Source organism: Rhinolophus sinicus, chromosome 16 (assembly GCF_057876585.1).
Source record: "Rhinolophus sinicus isolate RSI-liver-muscle chromosome 16, RSI-T2T, whole genome shotgun sequence".
In the NCBI taxonomy this organism is placed as follows: domain Eukaryota; kingdom Metazoa; phylum Chordata; class Mammalia; order Chiroptera; family Rhinolophidae; genus Rhinolophus; species Rhinolophus sinicus.
The window spans coordinates 41,598,928-41,626,641 of NC_142516.1; the positions used below are offsets into that span (position 1 = coordinate 41,598,928).

The window sequence follows — 27,714 nt, forward strand, 5'->3', positions numbered from 1 at the left end:
GAGAGAATTGTAGGCATTCTGTTTCATTCTTAACTTTAAAGGGAAAGCTTTAAAAAGTTCTCCATGAAGTATAGATATTAGCAATATTTTAAAGGCACCTTTTGTCAAGCCAAGGAAGTTCATTTCTACTCTTAGTTTGCTTATAGTTCTTTTGTTGTTGTTGTTGTTGTTGTTGTTACTGTTTTTGAAAATCTTGAATGGACAACAAATTTAAAAAAAAGACTTTTTTCCTTGTCATTAATGTGATCACATAAGTTTATCTCCTTCAATCTATTAATGCATTAAATTACATTACATGGTTTTCTAATGTTCAAACACCCTCACATTCCTACTAGAGCTTGATACGTATTATTTAAAACACATACATGCATAGATGAATTTGGTATTGTAGTATTTTATTTAACATTTTTGACTGTATGAACCTATGTGAAATTGGTCCATTTGTTTGTTCATTCATTAAACAAATATTCACACATTCAATAAACATTAATTTATTACATAGACATACCTTATGGCATAACGTATCCACGTATATAGACACATACATATGGATAATTTCTCTGCTTAAAAGTAGACATTGACAGAATGGATAAAAATATGATCCACCTGTATGTTATCCACAGGAGACTCACTTTAGAGTCAAAGACGCAAATAAGTTGAGAGTAAAGGATGAACAAAGATATGCCACATAAATAGTAACCAAAAGAGCTGGAATAGTTATACTAAGATCAGAAAGAGTTAAACTTTAAACAAAAAATTCTTATTAGACACAAAGAACATTTTGAGAAAAGGGTTGATACATTGAAAATATATAAAAACTATAAATATACAAGTACTTAACAACAGAGCCCTCAAATACATAAAGCAAAACCTGACAGAATTAAAGAGAAAAAAACAATTCAATAATAATAGTTACCTTAATACCCAACTTTCAATAATGGATACCAAGTAGAAGGTCACCAAGGAAACTGAAGACCTGAACAACATTATAATACAACTAGACCTAACAGTCATCTAGAACACTCACTCCAACAACAGCAAACTACATATTCTTCTCAAGTGCAGATGAAACATTCTCTAGGATAGACTATATATTAGGCCATAAAACATATCTCAATAAATATAAAAGTACTGAAGCATACAAAGTATGTTATCAGACCACACAGAATAAAATTAGAAATCAATAAGAAGAAAATTTGGGAAATTCACAAACGCACGGAAATTAAACAGCAGAAGCCTAAATAACTAAAGGCCAGAGGAAAAAAATCACAAAGGAAAGTAACTACTTTGACACAAACGAAAACAGAAACACAACGAATCAAAACTTACAGGTTGCAGTGAAGACAGTGCTCAGACGGAAATTTATAGCTGTGAAAGCAAACATTAAAAAAAGAAGACCCCAAAATGAATAATTTAACTTTACACCTTGAGAAACTAATAAAGGAAAAGCAAACTAAACCTGAAGCTAGGAGAAGGAAGGAAATAATAAAAATTGGAACAGAGATAAATAAAATAGAAAAACAATAGAGGGAATCAACAAAACCAAAAATTGGTTCTTTAATAAAGTCAACAAATAATGACAAACCATTAGCTAGAAAGAAAGAAGATTTAAATTGAAGAAATAGACAATCTAATTTGACCTATATCAAATAAAGAGATTGAGTTAGTAATCAAACAACTTACCAGAAATAAAAGTCAAATCCAGATGGGTTCATTGATGATTTTTAGCAAACGTTTATAGAAAAATTAACTCACATCCGCCACAAACTCTTCCCAAAAAATTAAGAGGAGGAAACCTTCCTAAAGTGTTCTATGACGACAGTTTTACTCTAATACCCAGACCTAGTAAAGACATTACCAGAAAACTACAGTCTAATGTCTCTTTATTCATGAATAGACACGCAAAAAAGCTTCATTAAAATACTAGAAAACTAAATCCAGCAGCATACAAAAAAAGGATTATACATCATGACCAAGTGGGATTTATCCCAGGTATGCAATGTTAGCTCACAGCATGAAAATTAATATAACACACCATATTAATAAAACAATGAAAAAACAAACAATATCAACTTGACACAGAAAAGCCTTTGCTAATATCCAACTCCTTCATAATAAGGCACTCAACAAACAGAATAGAAGCAAACTTCTTCTACCTGACAAAGGACATTACAAAAAAACCATAGCTTACATCATACTTAATGGTGAAAGGATGAAATCTTTCCCCCTAAAATCAGAAGCAAGACAGGCATGTCTGCTCTTGGCACTACTATTTAACATTGTATTAGAGGTTTCAGCCAAGGCAATTAGGCACGAAAAAGAAACAAAAGGTATCCAGATCAAAAAGGAAGAAGTAAAACTACCTTTATTTTCAGATGATATGATGTTATGTATAGGAAACCCTAAAGAATCCATTAAACAACTTCTGGAGATAATAAACAAGCTTGGTAAAGGTTGCATAATACAAGGTTTCCATACACTAGCAATACACAATCCAAAAATGAAATTAAAACATTTGTAACAGCATCCCAAATAATAAAATATTAGGAATAAAGAAGACATGCACACTGAAAACTATAAAATATCTTTGAAAGAAATTAAAGACCTAAGTAAATGGAAAGACATCAATTTTCATAGATTGGGTGACAATATTGTTAAGATGGCAATAATCGCCACACTGATCTACAGATTCAATATAATCCCTATCAAAGTGTCAGCTGTCTTTCTTGCAGAAGCTGACAAAGTGATCGTAAAACTCATATGGAAATTCAAGTGACTCAGAGACTACTTAAAAGGAACAAAGGCAAGAGGACTCACACTTCATGATTTGAAAACTTACTACTAAGCTACAGTAATCAAAACAGTGTGTTACTAGACTAAGGATGGACATATAGAACAATGGAACAGAACTGAGAGTCCAGAAATAAACTCAAATTTACGGTTAATTGATTTTGGAAAAACAGTACCAAGACCACTCAATGGGAAAAATATAGTCATTTCCACAAATGGTACTGGAACAACTAGATATGCACATGCAAAATTAATTTGGACCCAACCTACCTTGATATACACAAATTAACCAAAATGGATCAAAAACCTCAATTTAAATGCTAAAACTTTAACTCAGCTAGAAGAAAATGTAGGTTTAATCTTTATGGCCTTGTACTAAGTAATGCATTCTTAGATATGACACCAAAAGCATGAGCAACCAAAAAAAATACAGATAAATCAGACTTCAACAAGAGACACTATCAAGAAAGCTAAACAATATACAAGTATGAGAAAATAGGGTCTAGTTTCCTGAGTATATAAAGAATTCTTAGAACTTGACAATAAAAGGAAAATCAACCTAATTAAAAAAATGTAAAAGAATCTGAACATTTCTCCATGGAAGACATACAAATGACCAATAAGCACATGAAAAAGTGCTCAACATCATCAGTCACTAGGAAATACAAATCATAACCACAATGAGATATTATTTCACACCTAATAGGTTAGCGATTTTAAAAAAAGCAAAATGGAGAATAGTGTTAGAGAGAATGTGAAGAAATTGGAAACTTTTACATTGCTGGTGGGGATGTAAAACAGTGCAACTGCTGTGGAAAACAGTTTAGCAGTTCTTCAAAAAGTTATACACAGAGTTACCACACCCACCCAGCAATTCCATTTCTAAGTACTATAAACATAAGAGAACTGAAAACATATGTCCACACAAAAACTTAAACATGAATGTTCTTAGCAGCACTATTCATAAAGGTAAAAACGTGAAAACAACCTAAATATCCATCAGCTACTGAACAGATAACCAAAGGTGGTCTATCCATTCAATGGAATATTATTTAGCTATAACAAGGAATGAAGTTCTTATTCATGGTACAACATGGATGAAACTTGAAAACATCACAATGCTAGATGAAAGAATCCAGCCACAACAGGCCACACATCGTATGACTCCATTTATATGAAATGTCCAGAATAGGCAAATCCATAGAGACAGAAAGTAGAATAGTAGTTGCTATTAGCTGAGAGGAGGGGGAAATGGTGACTGCTGACAAGTACAGCGTTTCTTTCTGGGGTGATGAAAACGTTCTGGAATTAGGTAGTGGTGATGGTTGCACAACCTTGGAATATACTAAAAACTATCTGAAATGTACACTTAAAATAGTGATTTTCTTTTTTTACAGTATGTGAATTATACCTCAATTTTAAATAGACTATGTACTAGTGCATTTAAAGCAGCAATATAGATTATGGGGTTATATGGGAGGGAGGCAGATGTGGTTGTAACAGGGCAACACAAGGTATTTTTATGGTGCTGGAATTGTTTAGTATCTTGACTGTGGTGGTGGATACATGAAAATACACATGATAAAATTTTATGGAATTAGTGCACACATGCAAATGAATACAAGTCAAACTGGGGAAATCTGAGTAAAATCGGTGGGCTGTATCAATGCCAATATCCTGACTGTGATATACGAGTTTTGCAAAATGTTACCATTGTGGAAACTGGACAGTTTCCACATGTAGTGGTCTGAATGGTGGTTCCCAGAGGTATCAGGCGTGGATCCCTGGAACCACTGAATGTTATTTTATATGGCAGAGTTTATGCGGATGTGATTAATTTAAGGATTTCAGATGAGGCGATAATCTTGGATTATCTGGGTGGCCACAAGTGCCCACATAAGAGAGAGGCAGAGGGAGATCAGGCACACAGAGGAGAAGCTGATATGGACGGCACAGACTGAAGTGATGTGATCAACCTCAAGCCAAAAAAATGTCTGCAGCCACAAGCAGAAGGTGTTAAGAAGCAAGGCGTCAATTCTTCCCCCGGAAGGTGTGCAGTCCTGCTGACACCTTGATTTCTGACTGCTGGATTCCAGTGCAGTGAAAGAATAAATTTCTATTGCTTAAGTCATCAAGTTTCTGATAATTTGTTACAGCAGCCATAGGAAACAGTGTACAAAGGATCTCTGCATTATTTCTACAAGTGTATGTGACTCTACAATTATCTCAATTAAAAAAAAAGACTACCACATGTCAAGCAATATTCTAAGTGCTGTGGAAACAGACAAGAACCCCTGCATTCATAGAGCTTACATTCAAGCAGGAGAGACAAATAAACAAGGTAAAATAGTGTATTAAACAGTGATTAAGAGCTATAGAGCAAAAAATAAAGGACGGAAGAGTGTTATGAAGTATCTAGAGTAGGGGGTAACTGAAGTTTTAGGGTGGCCATGAAAGGCCTCGCTGGGAAGACAACTTGTGAGTCAAGAAAGTGACCATGCTGACAACAGAGGGAAGAGTATTCTAAACAGAGGGGGTAAGAATTCCTCTGTTGTAAGTTCCACATCTCATTTTCAAATCAATACTCTCATATACACAAGTGTGAGATTACTGGTGGTAGGGGCAGGTTTCTCTTTTGGCTTAAACAACAGTATAAGCCTGGATGGTCTGTTTCTTGGCTTTTGGAACACTACTTTCTCTCTCTCTCTCTCTTTTTTAATTGTTATTAGTTTCAGGTGTACAAAACAATGCAATAGTTAGACATTTCATCCCTCACAAAGTGATAACCCCCCTCCAATCTATTATCCCTCTGACATCGTATAAAGTTGTTACAATTCCAGTGACTTCATTCCCTATGCTGTATTCCTTATCCCGTGACTACATATATATTAAATCATGGTTGACATACAATATTATTCAGCTTTAGCTTCAAGTATACAGTGCAGTGGTCAAGCATCTACACCATCCATGAAGTGGTCTCCCTAATAAGACATGTGGAACACTACTTTCTTGACTATGCCCAACTTTAATGGTGATTCTTTTTCAGTCTCCTTTGCTGGGTCCTCCTTGCTTCCCCAACTACTAAGTGTTGGTGTGACTGAGTGACAAGTCTCGGACCTTTCTTTTGTCTCTTTTATACTCTCATTCCCTAGATGAGCTCATCTAATCTTCTGGGTTTAAATACCTTATTATAGGCTCAAAGAATCTCAAATTTTTAACTTTAGCTTGGACTTTTCTCTTGAACATCAGACTCCTATACCCAGTAACTGCTTGACATCTCCATTTGTATGTCTGATAGTTTAAGCTTAATACATTCAAAACAAAACTTCTAATTCCCTCTTTCTTTATAAAGAATGACAACCCCATCCTTCCAGTGGTTCAGACAATACCTTTAGAAATATCCTTGATGATTCTCTTTCTTCCTACCCCACATCCAACTTATCAACTAATCCTGTTACCACTACCTTCAAAATACACACAGAACATGAACCCTTCTTACAACTTTTAGCCTATACTGATCTAATCACTATCATCTCTCATCTGGATTATTGCAAAAGTCTCTTAAGTGTTCCCCCATTGTTGCCCTGGTCCCCTATGATTTATTCTCAATATAGCAGCCAGCTCACATCATTCCTCTTGTCCAAAACCTTCCAAAAGTTTTTTGCCTTAAAAAAAAAAAGTCAAAGTCCTTAGTGGTTTACCAAGTCCTATATGATCTGATCCCCTGCTCACTCTCGGAGAGCTTCTTTTCCAAATTTCTCCTTTGCTCACTGTACTCCAGGTGCATCGGTCTTGCTGTTCCGTAAGGGGCCAAGCATACTCCTGCATCAGGGCCTTTTACTTGCTGTTCCTACTGCCTAGGACGTTCTTTCCACAGGGCTCACTCTCTTAATTCCTTCATGTCTCTCCTCAAATTTAATCTTACCAGTGAAGCTTCCCTTCACATCTTATATATAAAACAGCAACCTTCCTCCCACCATTTTGGATCTCTTTATCTTTTACTCTGCTTTATTTTTCTTCATAGACTTTTTCACCATTTAGCATATCATGTATTTATGAGTTTACTTATTTTTGTCTATTACTCTCCCACTAGAATGTAAGCTGTATGAGGACAGGGACTTGGCCGATAGTGTTCATTTCTGGTTCCCTGAGTGTCTAGAAATGACAGTCTAGATATGTAAGATGCTCCCTAAAATGTGCTAAATTGATAAATATTTGTATGTGTGTATTAGCTCAAGCTTGTTAAATGTATTCAAATCATTTTACTTACTTTCATTTTGTCTTCTTGATCTATCGATTGAGAAAAATGTTAGATTCTTCAATCATTTTTGAAGATTTAGAAATTTCTTGTAATGTTGTCAATTTTTGTTTCATAAACATTCAGTCTACTGTGAGTTGAGTACAATTTCAAAATTATTATTATCTTCTTGGTTAACTGTTCTTTTTATCATTAGCTAGTTATCTTATTTACCCAAAATAATGCTTTTTTTTGGCCTTAATGTGTGTGTCATCTAATGTTATACAGTAATCCTCTTCATTCATATATATATATATATATATATATATATATATATATATATATAGTATATCCTCATCAGAAATAACATATTAAAATGTTTAATGACAACCATTTCCTTCTCAAATTGTATCTTATTATTTTTAATAGTTTGGTTCTAATGTTTTTTTTATACAGTTCAATTATATTTATCCACCAGTTTATATTCTTACATTTGATTCTTGTGACCTATTTCTCCTTTCTGCTTTCAATGTCCTTCTTCACAAGTACATCCTTTATTAGTTCTTAGTCTTATTTTTCCAAAAGGATTTTATTTTGTCTTTAATCCTTAAAGGTAATGTAGCTGGGTACAGAGTACAAGGTTTTAGATAAATGTACAGTTATTCTAGCAGTTCTGCATAGCTCTCTGTGTATTTTGAATTCCTATGTTTCATTGACTTTTAAGCTTCTCTGATGGCTGTAACTCAACACATTATATTTGTGAAACTAAAATTACAGGTAAAAGAGACTGAACCTTTTTTCCAGTCTTACTTCTAAACTATAAAATTGGAAACACCCAATTATGGCAAGATGTATGAAATACTGACTTAAGAGGAACAGCTCATATGATGACAATACTTATCTATATAGAGCAGAAAGCAAGAGAAAATACAAAAGGAAACAGATTAGGGAGATAACAACCACCTAACTTTCTAAATTAGTTCTCATTAGCATGAAATTAATCAATTGTTGTGTGTGCTGCAAACTTCTAGAATAGAGGTAATAATAATGCAAATACTAAATTTCAGTCTTAAACTAAATTTAATTTGGAAGAAGAGAGGACATGTTTTAAAACTGTGCAAATGGAGAGAAATAGAGGAAATGGATGTAATAATCTCATAACAAAACAAGATCATAAAAAAAAGAGTGAACACAGCTGAGTTTGAACTAGGGATACAAAATACCATTCTTTGTTTCCCAAAAAAAGAGATAGAATATTATATTTGCTAATTTTATAACTGACATATAGCATTACATTATTGTAATATATTTTGATCGAGATGATAGAAAAGCTCGCTTGCCAAACCTTTCATTCCAAGCTGCTGGGAATGAACGATGAATAAAGGAGAACTCTATCTAGTTGAAATGATGTAATGCCAACAACTTTAAAAAGTACCAAAAGGAATTAGGAAGATCATACGCAACTTGCTGTATTACAGGATTCATACCTAAGTGCCTTGAACAAAACAGATTTATTTCCTTTTTCATGGTTTAAGCATTTTACTCATATCCTACATCACGGAGAAGTTACCTTTTTATTCCCTGAAACGTACTGCTAGCCATGTCTATGATGCCTCCAGTTGGCCTCGCCACTGCTCCAACTAAACCTTTCCCAACACCTTTAAAGAAACCAGCTGCTCCTTCTTTTTGAGCTCCTAAAAAAACAAAACAGAACAAAAAAAAAACACACACACACACAAAGTTTTAGACAATTAGATCAAGAATGAAAATAGAATCAATTTGTGAAAGACTTGGTAATATGTATCACCTGAAGGAACTATTATACTTGCCTTTGATTGGTTTTGTAACAATTCCTGTTATGCCACTTACAAAACCCTAGAAGAAAGCACAATAGAAAATTCACAATATTTTCTCATGATGCCTTGAAGAAACAAGTTTGGCTTACAAAAAAAATACTTTCTAGATAATATAAGAATTAACATATTTCCTCTGGATTTTACTTAAATAAAATCCTTTTGGAGGCTGTTGACATATTTTATATAGGCCACAACCCACTGCTCTTCCAACATCCAAATAATATGTGAAAGAGTGAAAGTTATATGTCTATTTCCTTATTCACAAATGTGGTTTTAAAAGGTATTTCCTATAATATTAAAAGGTACTTCCTATAATATTCACAACACCGGGAAATGTCTTACAGAAACTAAGCCTTTTCCTCCACGAGTGATGCCTTCTCTAAGACCAGCTGGTTGCTTATTCATAGCTTCTCTCCTCTTCTGTTGGTAGTCTTCATCCATAGTCATAGCTGCTACCCCTTTAGCCATAGCACTGGTGATTTTGGAGGCAGCACCAGCTAACCCACCTAGCAGAAATTATAATATCTTTAGTAAAAGCAAATATATCATTACTTCCTAGCATAGTCATACTTGGGAGGTTTTCTCTTTCTTACCAACAGCTCCACCAACTAATGCCTTCAATCCTAGTGCCATTCCCTCGACAAACTCTTCAGGACCCTGGATGGCTCCCTAAAGGGTCAAAAAATAACAACAGAACACACAATTCAATTGATAGATGATGTATTATAAAACTGTACAATTGAAACATATTTAATTTTACTAACCAATGTTACCCCAATAAATTTAATAAAAATTAAAAACTAAATAAAATAATAACAAATAAGACTATGTTTATTTTTACAGGTGAACTTGATGACATGAAGAAAATGGTAGTGACAAAAAAAAAAAATGTCCCAGAGGAAGTTGACATCAGCCAAAAACTTAACAGAAGTCTCAGAGATATTTCATGACATTGCAAGTGCAAAGCATAAAACGCTGGAAGTTAATCCAAACTTAGAAAGTATGTCTATTCACCAAAGTGAACAAAAGATGTTGGTTCAGTATTGTAAATTATATGATGAGAAGGCAGGCACAATCTACTCTTGATAATTAAAAAAAAATAAAAACACTTTTAATTTTTAATATAGCTGCTTTAAATTACAGTGTACAAAAGTTTTGCTTTATTTTTCATTATCATCCACACTTATAAATGAAAGTAGGAGAGTTTTAAGTGTTTTGACATAAATTTTTAAGGGACATAAAACAATCATAATTGTTGCCATTAAGATTGCTCTGCACAGTGCCAGCCTACATAGTTGTTTTTACTGTCCCACACTATTGTGCAAAGCAATACTACCTGTCCACAGTAACATTCCTTCTATTATGATGTGAAATTTATCCACCTTTAATACTCCAAGAGAACACTTAAAATTCAGTATATTTTTGTAAAGCCTTAAGTTTTAAATTGTGAGGGGAAAAAGGTAAAAATTTCCCCTCAAATTTCTCAAAACCTCTTACCACGGTTTGCTGCAAAATAATGTCCTTTGTGTGTCTCCCAAAATCTAGTTACAGCTTCAACTCTAGTTAACAATTGGAATGCATTATTTATTCAAAAGTATTAGTGTGATATGTTGCACAATGCAAGGATAACAATTTTACCTGGTAAGGTTCATAAAAAAATGCTTCTACACCTTCAGAAAATTCTCTGATCAAGCCAAAGGGATTTCCCAAAACTTCGAGTCCAAGAATGAGTACGTACATCTGCTTAATGGCCTAAAAATGAAATATAAACATTAATCAATTTGGATAACCAGACTTAATATTTTTTCTTATATTCAGTACACAAGTCCAGTTTTCCAGGCTTACCACCCTTATCACCAATCTCAACACCTAAACCATATATCACCTTATTCATTACTAGTCTTAGTTTTTAAAAAGCAATTTGGTGTTAGAGTATACAAAATAATATGACACATATACATAAAGCTTTAGAATATTCAAAATACTTTCACTTTTACAACTATGTGTGACAGTTGTTAACACCACCACCATTTCAGACTGGAGAAACATACAGGTAAAATGATATTCAGGATCACATGGTGGTAAATGGATAAACAGGGATCCAAACCCAGACCTCTTGAGTCATGCTCAGTTATCTGTTCATTATATAACAGCTGTCTCAGATGCTCTATAAGTTATGTCATAAAATATCGGAGTCTTTCCAGAGGTGGAAAAAATCAATCAAAATAATATATCTACCAGACTCAACAACTTAATTACATTAAAAATATCCTGTGTTCATCAGTTAGTTACTAATAAATAGTTTCCCTTAAACCTATTTTTCAAGTAAGTGTGGTGAATTACTTAGCTAACATTTTATTTCAAGATTTATGTGTAGTCCACACTGATCCAGAAAACAAATGTTAGTTGCTGAAAAATAGAAGGACAAAAACTTGAAATGATGAGGCCCAATTTATTCCTATAATTCTAAAAATAAAAAATGTTTTAAAATTTTGAAAATGGCTATTAACTTCCTTGCCGAATCTGCAATATACATGTACAGACACATATGATTTCACTATTTTATATCAGTCACTTTGTAAAATAATCTCAGACAAACCTGTTTTGAATAGTGTCTTATTACTTCAGACTGTAGTTCAGATGTTGTATGAAACTGATAGTTGAGTTGAAAAAATGCAAGCCTGCAAAACAACATACAGATGTGTAAATTATGTGTGTGCGTGCATGCACGTGTGTGCACACACACAGGGAAGAAAGGGGGAGAGAGTTTTTAATATTAATGAATGGTTTTATTTTCTTCACAATTTTTCTCCAAATCTTTCCTTTTAGTACATTTTCCCATGCCAATCAGAAAATCTGCTCTTTTACATACATCCCTGCACATTCTGGTCAAAGAAAGTTCTAAGAATCTGATAAAAGCTATGGATCTTATCCTCAGAAAAGCCACCGATATACACATATTTTCCACATAACTTAGGGGATTCAGAGACCCCCTTGGGTCCCATACATGGACATGAACTTATATTTGTCAACTCTGACCTATCATGGCCGACATAGAAGATGTTTGACACATTGAGATAAGTGGAAGCAATTGCTGAAGAACGACCATGGTTCAGTTAGTGCAGGTACTGCCTGATGCAGAAAGCTGATGAATCATGGTAAGTTTACTTCTAACCTATTCACAGCATATACCCAATTAACTAATTGGGAAGCTCTATGCTAGCAGATAAAGACTGCAGCAAGATTAGAGAAATTTCATTTTATTCTGGATGTCCTCAAACTTATGTTCTTTGACTTAACTTTATCTAGATTGAGTTACCTCTGATTGGACTCATTGATTCTTACTACTGTTCTTAATTATACGTCTACAGTGTTCCCCCCAAAATAAGACCTAACCGGAAAATGAGCCCTAGCATGATTTTTCAGGAGGACATCCCCTGAACATAAGCCCTAATGCGTCTTTTGGAGCAAAATTTAATATAAGACCTGGTCTTATTTTCAGGGACACACAGCAGGTGCTACCTGAAAAGGTCATTCTCATCTAAAGACTACACTCAGACTCTGAATCTCTTTGGTCAGATACTCCAATAGCTCCCGTATGACTCATATTAAAATGTAAATTCTTGACTGTAACATTTAAACTGACCCCTTCATTTCCTCTATCGAGAATCTCAGTCAGGACCCTATAGGCCTTGAAGCCCCATCTTTTAAGCACCACATCCTTTAAGCACCACACCTTTGGGCATAGCTTCTTAGGAATCCTTCCCTAACCCTGAAAGGCCTTATGTGATATGTGCAAACATGCACGGCCACTGTCCCTCTTTCTTAAGCAAATTATTTAATAACTAATCTGTTATTTAATAGTTAAGGGTTAACAGATATATGTTACTTGAATTATATTCCATTTAATAACAAAAACCATATTTTGCCTATGATCTGTAATGTAGTTTACACTTTTTCACTCATAAAATTTTTAGGTAAATATAAAATGGACTTTTCATCAATATTAAACGTACTTAAAAACTACATCTTGTACATCTGTAAGAGTGGCACCAATACTCTTCAGCAAAAGATTTAAAGAACGAATCGCAACCAATCCTCCATGTTGTTCTGAATCTTTAGCTTCTTCTTTACCCGAACTCAGTGAAACACTTAAATGCAACTAAAGAAATAGAAATATTTAAATCACTATCTTCATAATGACAATTTTAATTTTTAAAATTCAATTTTATTTTAAACATCATGCCATAAATAAGATATCTAAGTTATCAGGATTATGCCAAAATTACTAAGTGGAAAATTAAAGAAATTTAAAATCTAATACAGTTCTTTTTAAATTTTAAATTCAGCAACATAAGATATATTTTGATATGATATTTAGTTCAATCCAATTCTTTTGCTAAACCTAGGAAAATACTAGTTTTTAAACATTTTTAATAATATTCTAGAAGTTGAAGTTGTTGAAAATAATTAAATATCTCCAAAAGTGAATGTTTCAACTAATAGAATTAAGTTAGCAGGATAAAGCCAGTTAAAAAGCACTTTTGTATGTATATACATATTATATAGATAGTTGTACAATCATTTTCTTCAAGTGTTATGTAAATAACTCAGAAACTTTGTGTTCAGACTTATATTCAGTTCCATTCAATATTCAAATTTTAAATCAAGATTACTTTATAAATTAATTTAAAACTTACACACTATAGTAAATAATACTGTATGGTAGTATTATTTAAAAGTTGCTAAGAGAGTAAATATTAAAAGTTTTCATCAGAAGAAAAAAATTTTTTGTAATACTGTGTAGTGACAAATGATAACTAAACTTATTGTGATCATTTTGTAGTATATACAAATATCAAATCATTACATTGTACACCTCAATGTAATTATAACCTCAATGTTGTGTCAATGTACACCTCAATGTTGTGTCAATTATAACTCAATGAAAAGAAAAACTTATACACACATCATACCCAAAATTTTGAAAATTGTCATTAAGCACCTTTACAGAAAACTAAGGTAACATAACGTAAGGTCAAGACATAAATATATAAACATATGCTGTAGGTGGCTTCACTATTGCCATATGGTGAAAATTATTATAAGAATAAATAAATATTTTAAAGGATTATTGCTTTATTTATTTATATTTGTAATTGTGAAGTTACAAAATTTATATACTATTAAAGAACATAATGTAAATACTATATCCCACCCCCAACAGATTCAGTCAATTTGCTATTTACCTAGATTATCAAGGAAAATAAAAATAACTTATTTTTCCCCTACCTTGAGAGGAGATATATGAAAGTATTCATAGAGACTGACTTGTGATGAATCTACTAATGAAACTGTTTTAAATTCTTCTTGGAAAGCTTCTGTATCTTTATGAAAAAGTTCAACCTATAAAGGAACATAAAATATTAAAAACTTAAGAGACCTAACTTCATGATGTATTGGAGCTAATAGCTCACACGCTGCAGAACACTCCCCTATAATATCCAGATCCAACATTATTCATGATTGGAAAGCTACTCCCTCCGAAGGAAACTGACATCTCTACTGTTAGGAAAGTTCTGTCTGTTACTCACAAACTGATAAGTGTATCTTATATGTTTCTATTCAATCCATTAAAGGACACTAAGCTTTTCTTCATGTGAGTATAGATTTTATTCCAAAAGGCCACTAATATGATCCGTCAACACTTTTTAAGGAATATTTGGTGTGTGTGTTTTTTTAAGTACAATCATTGTCCACTTGTAGCTTTTTGCTAAATGCCTTACCAACATCTAAGAGGCCAGGAATATAATAAAAAAGGGGGAAAGCACTGAAAATAATTTTGCATGAAGTGATTAGTGCTTTAATTCTTGATAATCAACATTACTTCTCTTCCAAACACTCACAAATCTAAGTTACTTCTGTGTTGAGAAATGGCCCAACATTCAAATTTTAACTTGTTGATAAAAACATCAAAATGACAGACTTATTGAAAGTATAAATAGAAACTGACTTCTGGGATGACAGTGTGAGGAGTTCTTTGGAACATCTCCCCAGTGAAACTGGTGAAAATTAAAACAACCCGAGCATTTAAGGCCTCTATAAATGCTACTAAGGGTATAAACAAATGAAACACCTATTTAAGAAAATCTACAAAAATTTGGTAAGAAAAGTGAGTCGGTGGTTTTTACTCAAGGACCATTCTCTCAATTTCCCCTCCCAGGTCAATAAGCCAGAATTCCACTGTAGACTGGTATATCCAAGAACACTGAGCTCCCTCTTTGCTCAGACTCCAGCTGGAGGACTTCCTTCCTGGGAGGCACAGGATGTCAGCACTTTTCATGGGCAAAGAGGGAAACTTTCTTTTTCTGCCCAGCCTCCACTCCTGGAGCAAAGGTTCTACTTGGGTGTCACACCACTAAGAATACTAGGGTTCTGATCACCCTTGCCCCACTCCCAGCTCCAAAGCTCTGGTTCAGATTTTACCTGGGGTGGGAAATAGGTTTTAAAACAGATAGTTCCTAATCTCTTCTGAAAGAAACTGACTTCATTTACAACAGTGTGAAGAAGTTCAAGCCAGAGTTCTAAGAAATGGTGGATGTTATGGTGAAAGGCAACTGGGAGGAAAATCACTGATTCAATGAAGATGAAGATACCAGCTAAACTGTAGGTCTGTGTGAGTTTTCATGAGAGAACCGGGGAAAGAGACAACTTAGAGAAGTCCTCCTGGGCTCAGAATATCAAACTCTGATCTCCAGATCAATTCCTTCAAAGAAGTCCAAATTTGATTGGATTAGTCTATAAGCAATTTGTGCCCTGAGGCATTTTTGAAAAACTAGCAATCAGCCAGCTACTAGCAATCAGCCTGCTACATATCCAGGAAGCTCAAGGAACTACAAGTGCAATAAATGCAAAGATGTTCACAAAACATTATTACTATATAATAGTAATAATGCTGAAAGTCATTATTCAGCAAGTCAAAGATCAGGAAAAAAGTCTTGAAACAGTGACTTATTACATACAAGGGGTCCCCAATAAGATTAATATTTGACTTCTTGGCAAAAGCAAGGGAGAAAGGTAGTAGGAACACATATTCAAAGTGCTCAAAGGGGAAAAAAACCTGTCAACTAAGAATCCTATATTCAGCATAGCTACTTTTCAAAATGAAGGGATACAAAGACATTCTCTGATTTGAAAAAACTGAGAATCTGTAGCTAGCAGGTCAACTTATAAGAAATACTAGCAGAAGTTCCTCAAACTGAAAAGCAAGTGATCTCAAATGGTAATTAGAATGCAAATCAAAAAACAAAAAGCACTGGTAAAGGTAATAATGTAATTATAAAAGACAGTACCAATACTTAATCTTTTCCCTTTCTTAACTGTTTTAAAAAGCAATTAATTAAATAATAGATATCATATATTGTTGGGCCTATGACAGACCCAGACTCTCTTATGAATATGAACACAAAAATCCTCACCAAAATTCTAGCAAACCAAATCCAGAAAAATATACAAAAAATTTATACACAAGATCCAGTATGATTTTTCTCAGGTATAAAATCACATTTTCAGATATTGGAAGATGAAAGCAACACAGGTTAAGGTAGTCTTTTTAAAGAGAGTTAGCAAATAGGAGGAAAGGTTTTAAGCCAGTAGTGGGGAGAAGATAATCAGTCATGTTCATATTACTGTTTTTCCTATTTTACTTTCTTTTACTTTCTACCAATGTACTCACCACAGCAGCACAATAAAAAATATACTCTTAAAATGAAGCAAATCATTTTAATACCTTTAAAATTTTATAATATCAGTTTTCTTAGCCCTCCTCTTTCCCTAATCCCTCCCATCAGTTTTATTATTGTCTTACCTCTGTTTTTTCAGTTACTTCAGCTTGTGTTATAAGTTCTGCTAAAGCATAGACAAACCCAAGATCTAACCTGAGATCCATTTCTTGTATCAACACTTTGAAGTACCTATATTACAAAGTAGAAAACATTAAAGATCATCAATTAACTGCACTAAGAAAATTAGATGAGAAAAAACTATTAGATAAATATTAGGAAAAACGGTAAATAGTAGAATGCTGAAACTTAGAACTTTCTAGAGGAGTAAATGATAATAATCCAGTATATGACATGGCAACATTACTCATAATAACAACAAACTCAAATATGAAAATGACTATAGAGAGGAATCATTAAGTAAACTGTGGTATGTAGTCATAGAACAGAATATTATATATTAGTCATTATGAATAAACTGTAGCTACATACCACAAAATGAATACATTTTAGTAAAAAGTTTAATGAAAAAAGCAAGTCATAGGAGTCTGTGTATAAGTTGAAAAAAAATTTTTTTAATTAGGAAAAAAAAAGGAAAATGAAGAAGCATAATGTTTAGACACACAAATACAGTAAAACTAATTTAAAAAGCAAGGGAATAAATATATTGTTTATCTTAGTGATAGGATAGAGGAAACAAGAAATAAGGGAGTAATACAGATGTGGATGTTTCTTGGACTGGGAGAAGACTGAATTTGAAAATACTATTTTTTCTTGTTTTGAAAACAATGTGCAATAATTACAGAGAACTTAAGAAAGAAAACAAATAAACAAAAAATATAATAAAATACCCATAATTTAGAAATGACTATTGTTAATACCTAGGCATATTTTCACTCAGAGGCTTCTGATTCTCCAGGATTACGAAATAATGAATAGATTTTTCCTACGACCTTTATAACTTAATATTTTACACTTAAATATTTGACTCATCTGAAATTTATTTTTTAAAAGAGTACAATTAATTCACATACTTAAAACATTATGGAACAAATAAGAAATATATTAAGAAACTTACTTAATACGTGATATCTGGGAATGTCCGGCAGATCTCATGACAATACTGACATCTGTAAAGGGCTTCGGTGCTGTAAAGGTTAATAAATATGATTAAACCTGTGATGCTTTGAACAAAAGAAAACAAGCATTTTCTTGCAATTTAATATACATCACAATAGTCAATGAAATTATTTACTAAATCATAATAATTTTAATCTTTGTAGTAATGATAGTAATTTTACTATTAATGATATTTTAATATTTAAAATAATAATTTTAATGTCAATTAAAATTATTAATATTTACACGATCCGATACAATCTTAATTTCAGACTCCAGGATTGTTTTTTTAAATTATCTGTATTCACTTTAATGATAAGTAATCCTTTAAATTAGTTATTTTAAACTAGAAGCAAGACATTAGAATCTTTAGGGAAACTTGTGAAAACACAGCTTTCAGGGTCTTGTCCCAGACTTCTAGGCTAGGTGCAAGGGCTTGGGCATGTACACTGGTCAAAAACCTAAGCAGATTATGAACACCCTCTTATATAGTTTCAAGTCAATGGTACAGAGGAGGGGGTGGAAAGCCGAAGGATAGGGGAGAGAAGTAGGGTAGTGAGAAGGGAAAAGGCAGTGAGGGGAAGAGGGATAGCAAAGAAGGAAGAAGGTAAAGGGAAGAAGACGACAGAAAAAAGGACTTGTCAGTCATTCTCATTTAGTGAATATAGGACAGTTTCTGTGGTTAGAAAACACTCTGAATCTGAACTTCCTCACAATTTATTCAAAGGTCCCAGTAGCTTTAAATAAGGGGTTTACAAATTAGTATTTTTTAAAAGTTAACATGCCTTAAAATTTAAATATATATTTCTAATCAATCCTTTCTTCAGTATTCACTCAGAGTTTTGATGACGTTAGTTGAGTAGAACGGTTTCATTTCATATTGTTATAGTAAAATAAACCAAACAGCTAATATAACCGCTTTTATGGCAATCTAAAACTACAAACAAACCTGAATCCAAGGCGACCGACTTGGGAGGTTTAATAGGATAAAACACAAATGGAAATATAGCACCATGTATCTGGTTTTGGATCTAAGAACGTTAAAGAAAAAAAAAGTCAGTATACTCATATGTTAATAACAGAACCCGAGTGGAATAACAAGGTTTAAGAAGTAGAAGGAATCAAAAATTATTGTCCCACATGGAAACTGAAGTGCTAAATAAAACAGACCATGGGAACACATAAGCCTACTGCTATGTTCCTTTAGAATATAATTGTTCCTTTAGAATATAAAAGACTGCTTTTTCATACTCACTTGTATTCTGTAAATTTGAATTCTAAATGATGATTGATGTGCAGATGTGCTATATTCCACTTTTAACGCTGGAAGATAATTTCTTCGTATAGCTATTGGATGTGGTTGCAGAATTTTCATGTTACTACCACTAGGTGTGAAGCAAACCTGAAAAATATGCCATCCCCCCCAGAAGAAACACATGGTATTTCTCTTTATCCATAATTGATTAAAATTAGAAACTATACCAAAAAACTTGAAAAATATACATGAAAATAATAGGCTAAATATTTGATTAAGTTTAGATTGAGATCCTTATAGTCCTTATCCATACAATTCACAAAAATATTCATACAGTCCATATAGCTTGGTTGTAATCACTTTTTTTGTAAATTTATCAAAAATGTGATAAAAGATAAAATGATTTTTGAAATAAAATAAATAATAAAACAATTTATTGCCTTGTTAGCCAAGGAACAGATCATTAGCATCTCAAGAGAAAGTCAACGTTTTTAATACAGATAACAGTCCTTTTAAAATATTTTATACAAACTATGTATGATACGATTCATTTTTTGTAAGGAAATCCAACTTCCCTTAAAAATTTACTAGTGATTAATGTAATTATAACAGATAAATATTAAATCTTCACGTTAGTACTTAAAAATATTACCGGAATGTTAGTGTCCAACTCAATAACCTTATCTTCTGAAGGTGAAGACTCAGTATATTCCTTAAATTCTTTCTCCAACATCTCAGTGTGCTTTACACTCATTGGCTTCCATCTTGCTTTCTTCTTGGGCTTTGTCTCCCAAACCACATCAGAACTTACATATGAAAGCAAAAATCATTGGTACTAATTAATGCATGTTTTCATTTTAACTGGTTTGTTACATGAATTACAAAACCTTAGAGAAATCTGCAACGCCTTCAGTTACATGCAAGTACATTACAAGTTTTAAAATATGAATTCATTTAATCAATCCTTATTAAACTTCTATTTAGGCACTATTCTAGGTGTTAGGAATATTATCAGTGGACATCTCTGTCATTCTGTAACTTTATTTTAGCAGAGGAGTGACAGACAATATATCGTAAATATAGTACATTAGCATATTTTAACATATTAGGAGGTGAAATGCTTTTGAAAGAAGAAAAAGTAGACTGGATAAGGTGGATCTAAAGTATTGGGATATGCAAAGTGGTGGCGGCTGCAGTTAAAATAGAGTTGTCAGCAGGCAGTTGTGTCATAGACAACATGAGATTTCAACAACCTTAAAGGAGATGAGTTACCCAGCAGACAACAGGAGAATATTTCAAGTAGAGGGACCAGACCAGCTAGGGCAAAGACTCCAAAGCAAAGCACCCTTGCAGTATATGAAGAAGAGCAAGGAGGCTGTCATACCAAGAACATGTTAAGAGTAGAAGATGAAGTAAGACAGATAGTGGAAGGCCAAATAATGGGAAAGCTTTGTAGGATAAAGACTTTGAGTTTTATTCTGAGATGAGGAACCACTGAAAGATTATGAGAAGATGAGTGATGTGATCTGACTTAAGCTTTGTTAGGAATACCCTGTGTCGGAATGGGGGAGAAGGAAAAAGGGGATGATGGCCAGAAGCAGGAAAACTTGTTAGGAGTTTAATATAGCAAGCCAGGAGAGAAAGGGTGATAGTTCTGCCTAGGGTGGTAAAAGTGAGGTAGTGAAAAGTGGTCAGATTCAATGTGTGTTCTGAAGGTAGAACCAGCACAAAACTTCTAGATGGATTAGATGTAGGGTGTGAGATAATCAAGATGATTTCAAAGAATGTAGTTGTCATTAACTCCAATGGGGAGGAAGGTTTTGGTAGGAGGAGCTCGAGTTGGGTTTTAAGCATATAAAGTTTAAGAAGTCTCTTAGACATCTGAGCAGAGATTTTGTGTAGGCAGCTGTATATACAAGACTGGAGTTCAGAACAAAAATCTGTCTGCAGATTATTTCTAGAAATTTTTGGCATATATATGGTTTTTGAAATCATAAAACTGAAACAGAGAACAGAACAGAGCATCAGGGCACCTAGTATTATGCAGTTGAGAAGATGACAAGGAACCAACAAATGAAACTGAGAATGTTGGGATAGAGAGAAAAACCAAGATGGTGTATCTTGGAAGTCAAGTCAAAGAAACCATATCAAGGAGTGATCTGTGTTAAATGTTAGGAGCTTAGGCAACATGAGGACTGGTAATTGTACACTAGACCTGGCAATACACAGGTCTCTGGTGATTTTGACAACACCAGTTTCATGATATGTTGAAAACAAAAGCCAGTTTGGAGTGGTTAAACAAAAAGTGGGTAAAAAACAATTGGAGACAGTGTACATATCAAGCTCTTCTGTAATGGACAAAATTTTTGAGCAGTTTGGCTATAAAGGGAAGCAAAGAAATAGGCAGGAAGGAGGTAGAAGGGAAAGTAGGCTCAAGAGTTGCTGATTTTTTGGGGGGTTGAGAGAAATAACATTGATGGGAACAATCCAAAAAAATAGCCAAAAACTGTTGACACAGGAGAAAGAAAGAATTGATAAATCAATGCCTCAAGAGGCAAAAGGGAATGGAATACAATGCAAAAGTAGAAAACTATGATTAAATAGGAGCACATATAATATAGCTATTATAACTTTGGGGAAGTATGTTGGCACAATACGTAGGTGAAAAATGCTGGTGAATAGGAAGTTAATATTGAGGGGAGAGCCTTTGAAAATTCTCTCTTGATTGCTTCAATTTTCTCAGTGAAATGGGATGCAAGGCTGAGAGAGGGAATGGGGATTTAAAAGGAGACAAAGTATGAAACAATAATCTAGGAGAGTGAACAGAACAAATATAATTCACTGAAAAATTGCTGAAAGAATTAAACACAGAATAAAAAAAAAAATCTATCCACATTTTAAAATTACTTCACTCTTCTAAGTATGTGTTATTTAATTTTATTAAGTATTTTATTTGTTTATTTCTTCTAAAATTTATGTTCACTTAATAAACAGAAAGGTAGGAACCATGTATTATTCCTGCTTGCTTTCAAATCATGCACATCATAGCATAGGACACAGCATATAACAAACAGGTTTAACAGGCTTAAAATCTGTTGAGTATTTGACTTTTTTGTTTAAATAATGAACATATTTTTTGAGAATAAATATTTCTAGGAAAATAATTTCCTTTTAAATGGCAGGGATTCTAGATGAATTTAGAGAAAACAAAATTAAATCTGTACTGTATACCTTTAAAATATACATATTTATTTAAGAATTCAAGTCAAATAGAGGATTAAAACTACATTATCCTGCTTCTACAGACTGGAATCCAGAAATACTCTCAAATTAGGCACTAATCTATATAATTAATTTTACTTTAAGCGTTTATGAACAGAAATAGGAAGTTTATAAGGGAAGAAAAGAGTTTTACTAGTGATGACTTATATGGGGAATGATAAATATAGTGCTACCTTAATTAGATCTTAAAGTGTCAAAATCAAATTAGAATTGTCTTTATTCCTTCAACAACTATTTATGGAGCATCTACAATGTAACCAACACTGTGTAAGTGGCAATAAACAAATAAACATTTCCTTATACCATGTTAAAGTATACGTTTTTCAAGTTGAATAGTCTATATTCTAACTTTTTAGAGAGCTGAAAAATAAACAACATCATGAGGGATTTATAAATTTGATTTTTGATATATTTTCATCTCAAAGGGCAAAAAAAAATCTCATAAGCACCTTTAAATTAGCATTACCTTAGTATCAATGAACAGTCAAAACACATGTTAAACTACATTATTTTAGATTTTACAATCACCATTCTTAATAATTAAAAACGGATCATTTCAATTTATCCAAATTTTAATTTGTCTAACCTTGTAATGCCAATATAGGCTACTTCTTGCTTTGTGTAATTATTGATGAGAGAAATTCCAACATCTTGTAATGCCAACACAATTTCTTGCTCTGCTAACTCTGCTTTTTCACTTTCATATGTCACTTTAAATACCTGTGGATCTTCAGTGAATAAAATAATGCGTTGTAAGCCTTCAAAGAATGAAACTAAATAAATAGTGTTTTTTCCCGAATCTATAGCTCTCATCATATCCTAAAATAAAACCATCAAAACACAAAAAATTAGTTTGGTCCCAACCAATACAAATCTAGATTTCATTTAAAAAAAAAAAAAAGAGATAGTAATGGCATCTCCTTCATAGGGACGAACAAACTAAATGAATTAATATTTGTGTAACATTTGGAAATTTACATAATTAGAATCATTTGATATCAGCATCCATCATTATTAAGTTATTAATCAGTAAGACATGTCAATTGTTCGTTTAACATTTTCATAAAATCAAATTAAATAGTCTTCCTTTGTAGGCTTATCAATAACACAAAATATTATTTTTTCTCCGTTATTCTAAGACTAACCACAGTGTCAGCTGTTAAGTTGTTCAGGCAGAAATTCGTATTTCCTTACAGAGATGAAATAAAGGATAAAAAGTATCTGACACCTCAACTACATGCTCTACAAAACATGGATATTCATCATAGGTGAATAATTCTGCAGGAAGCCCTTCTATGTAATCAGGGTCTTGATGATTCAATAACAATATAGCAAATTCTAATAATTAAATGCCAGCCATGAATTTCTAGTTAAGTAAATACTCTGATTAACAAGAAATTTTAATATATAGTACACATTCATGTTATAATCCACTGAAATTAAAAACTGGATCGTTACCATAAAATCATTACCTAGGAAAAATCATGTTACTTATAATACTTTCTAAAATAAAATATTAGCACAAAAACTATTTTGAGAAATAAGAAATCTTATTTTCAAATATTTTGGAAGTCTTTCTAATATTTTGTAGTGGATTTCAGATTTATCTTTATAAAATTCAACTATCATTATGACATATATATGCAAAAGTACTAAACAGATCAAATACAAGATTATTTTTATGTTAAAATCTTTTTTCCTGACTAAATCTAATAACCAGGAATAAAAAATATCAAAGTTAGGCCAATTACAGGCAGCCCTCTCAGATACATTTTTTTAAAATGTACCTATTCTGTACTCCACAACAGCAACACTGGAATAAAATAGGAAAATACCATCAATATGCTAAGAGAAAGTAACTCTAAACTCAGAATTCCTTATTCAGCAAAAATATCCTTCAATGAAGAAAAGTATACAAAATAACGATTCCTAAGGACGAATAAAAACAACTAAATTTCACCATCAACAGATTCACATTATTTATACGCAACATGATTGTCCATATAGAAAGATAAAAACCAAATAATCAATATTAGTAATAGAATTCAGTGAATCTTCTGGATACAAAGTCAATACACAAAATGCCATTACATTCCTATATGCTAAGTTTAATTTTAAAAAGATATTTTGAGTTTCTGCTCTAGCAGTTGATGACTAGGTGGTCTTGCACCAACACTCTTGCTAAGAACAAAAGCTGGACTATATATACACATAAATATACGTATGTATGTATATATATGTATATGTATATATATGTATATGTACATATGTGTATATACAACTGCAGGCTAAGATAGCGTGGCTTCATTGGTGAATTCTAGCAAACATTCAAGGAAGAAATCATACCAATCTTAAATTCTTTCAGATAATAGGAAAATCATAAGTATTCCCCAACATGTTTTAGAAGTCAGCATAACTTTAGTATCAAAATCTGGTAAGAACATTCAATATAGGCATGTTTCGGACCAACTTCTCTCATGAATATAAGCAAAAGCTTAAAACATTAGCAAACCAATTCCAGAAATACAAGATTGTTCTAATATTAAAAACCAACCACATAATTTATCCTCCCAATAAGATAAAGTCCAAATATCATATAATCATCTCAATAGATAAAAGAATGAAAAAGCATAAAAATTGATACAAATTCAATACTTACTCATTTATACATACATAGACACAAACAACATTTTTACAAACTAAGTAGAAGGCAACTGCCTTAATGTTACAGAGTATTTCCTTACAAAAAAAATACCTACAGTAAAGGTGTATTTAATAATGGAATGTTCATTTCTCCTCTAAAAGGGGAGAGAAGCACTTGCCTATTGATAGGAAGAAATAATAACTAGTAGTAAGAAGAAATAGAGTGGAATAGGGGTCAAATTAAGATGTATTTTGAAAGAATAAGAAAATTTTAATAAAACAATTTCTGAAAGCCATTTAAAAATGGTACTGGAAAATGTTTATGCATAACTTTATTAAAAAAATAAATCAACAATGGCTTGTGACCAGAAATATATTCTTTAGTTAGTAGATCCCTAAATGTTCCTCACAGAAGTGAAAATGACCTAAATAAGATAACTGTCAATGAAGAGCGTGTATGTTTTTGAGGTGAATGCTGGAAGCACCTCCTAAGCACAATTTACCTTTATGATGTAATGGAAGCAAGTGATGATGTAGACAAAATAAGACTACTTCTGATTTTAAACATTTTTGGTTAAATTAAAGTTTGAATACTGCTTTTAAAATCTTTGGCAGTATTTTTAGAAGTGTAGACTGAAAACCAGCAAGACTGAAAGAGAATACTGTGTTAAAAAAAAAAAAAAAGCTGCTGAGAACACCAGAATAATTAGCCCAGTACATACATCCTTTTGTGTTACTTCACCGTGGGTTTTTCCACAAATCCACTTCAGTTTTCTAGAGCCCACAGGATCAGCCCATGTGTAAAATACTGCTTTTCCAGGAGGGAGTGAATCTTCTATTTCAGTAAGAGAACTGACATAAATAGTAAAAATACACGTTACAGTAAGCGCAAGTATATGAATATATAAAGCATGCAAAATAATACTTCATTAATTCTGAGTCCATTAATTGAGATTTGAGATAGTTCTGATTAAGAGTAAACTGAATTTTTTCCTTATTCAATGGAAAAGAGGTTTTCTAAAAAAATGAGAATATTTCAAGGCAAATATTTGTCTTACTTAGGAAGTAAAGGTCTTCAGGTCTTTGAAATTACTTTGTCAACTTTTGTGTTAATACAAATTAGTTATGGAAGAAAATTATTCCAATTACTTCATCTTTCTATACTAAATTTGAGAGAAATTAATTTAGTTGGTAACCTTTTCCTAAGTATTGGTTTTGGTCTGACAAAAACATTACAGTTCAATTACTTTTAAAACTCATAAGACATAGGATATAAATCTAAGAAATTCAATCAATTCACAAAATAATTTCCAGAATAAAAATAAAATTAGAGAAGTCACAAAGAAATAATAAAATATAACTTTTTGGATCTGAAGAAGTTGACTCTCTAGAGTAAATGACTTTATTGGATATCAGACAAAATTAGTAACAACAGAATATTAGTAAAATTAGTAAAATATTAAAATTTTAAGAATATAAGGGGAAACTGGCCTATAAACCTAGGAAAATCAGTTACCCACAAAGGAATAAAAATAAGACTGGTCTTACACTTTTCTATAATAATAAATGCTAGAAAACAATGTCTACACGATTTTGAGGAAAAAAGGTTATGACTTAAAATTTTATATCAAATTGTCATTAATTTGCAAAAGCAAGATATTTTCAAACAAGCAATAACAAGCATAACATATTATTCACAAATCCTTACTGAAAAACTAATGTAAAGGTTTTTTCCAACCAAGCCAGAGAAGATTCGAAATAAAAACTTAAGAACTGTAATATAGAAATATTAAGCAACTATACCAGCCAAATAGATCAACTTGTTAATGTTATAAATCAACGCAAATGCAAAACTCAACTAAACATATTTTTGAAAAACTAACCATTTTCTATTAATCTGAGTAAAAAAAAAATCCCAAGTTTTATTCATAAGAAGCCAAGAATTTGGAAAGAGAAGATGAAGAAAATGCGCAAGTATTCCAAATTTTTCATGGGTAAGTTAGCAAATACTGTTTCACTCTCAAAATTTGAAATGCATCAAAATCTTCAAGAACAAAAAAGTAATTATCTAGGACAGAAACAGAACATCTATTTTCCAACTCATCATTAGAAAAAATAATCCATATTACAAAAATAATGTAGCAAGGAATCATAAATTATAAGAATTACAAATGGGTGAAAGATCTTTATTAAACTATAAACAGATTCTAAGGTTATAAAATTGGCATGAAATTCTCAACAATAGAGGAGTATTTAATTATAGTGATTCTAAAAGATGGAATATCATGCATTCATTAAAAATTGTTTTTCAAGCAAATTTACATGCTCACAATAGCTACTAAAAACAAGAGATTCAGAAAGATAGCTAGCTAGATAGACAGAATGAGAAAATAGTACAAAAAGAATTGCATCACAATTTGACAACGTTGGGATTCCAGGAATTAGTGTCCTATTCAGTTTTTCTATAGAATTAAAAAAATTGACAACTACTTTTTTTATAACCAGGAAATAACTAACAACCATATCAGCAACAACAAAAAAGCCAAGGTAAGGGAAAGCAGAGGAGAGAAAAGCCCTATATTCCTTTTATTTTTCATGAAAAAACTATCAAATACAAATATGTTGATCAGATAAAATAAAAACTAACCATAGTCCTCAGAATGTTAACTGTGTATGTGTGTACATGTCTTAAACTCACAAAAAAAGACAATACAATGAGACAAATGCTTTAATACACAAAGGCGCTATCAA

General features: G+C 32.3%; 1 protein-coding gene across 3 annotated transcripts in view; it reads right to left on the reverse strand.

The window, feature by feature from the left end:
• The window catches only part of VPS13A (vacuolar protein sorting 13 homolog A), a 194,261-nt gene that overhangs the window by 24,140 nt on the left and 142,407 nt on the right, over nt 1–27,714 (reverse strand). For all 3 annotated transcript variants that reach the window (XM_019736649.3, XM_019736650.3, XM_019736651.3), the window contains exons 53-67: nt 25,686–25,815; nt 22,907–23,139; nt 19,691–19,844; nt 19,039–19,185; nt 18,733–18,814; nt 17,743–17,812; nt 16,751–16,856; nt 14,176–14,289; nt 12,900–13,045; nt 11,483–11,564; nt 10,522–10,635; nt 9,477–9,552; nt 9,226–9,389; nt 8,857–8,902; nt 8,598–8,721 (exon numbers count right to left, since the gene is read on the reverse strand). In XM_019736649.3, the coding sequence (XP_019592208.2) occupies nt 8,598–8,721; nt 8,857–8,902; nt 9,226–9,389; nt 9,477–9,552; nt 10,522–10,635; nt 11,483–11,564; nt 12,900–13,045; nt 14,176–14,289; nt 16,751–16,856; nt 17,743–17,812; nt 18,733–18,814; nt 19,039–19,185; nt 19,691–19,844; nt 22,907–23,139; nt 25,686–25,815 (1,788 nt within the window). The remainder of the gene's footprint in view (nt 1–8,597; nt 8,722–8,856; nt 8,903–9,225; nt 9,390–9,476; nt 9,553–10,521; nt 10,636–11,482; nt 11,565–12,899; nt 13,046–14,175; nt 14,290–16,750; nt 16,857–17,742; nt 17,813–18,732; nt 18,815–19,038; nt 19,186–19,690; nt 19,845–22,906; nt 23,140–25,685; nt 25,816–27,714) is intronic.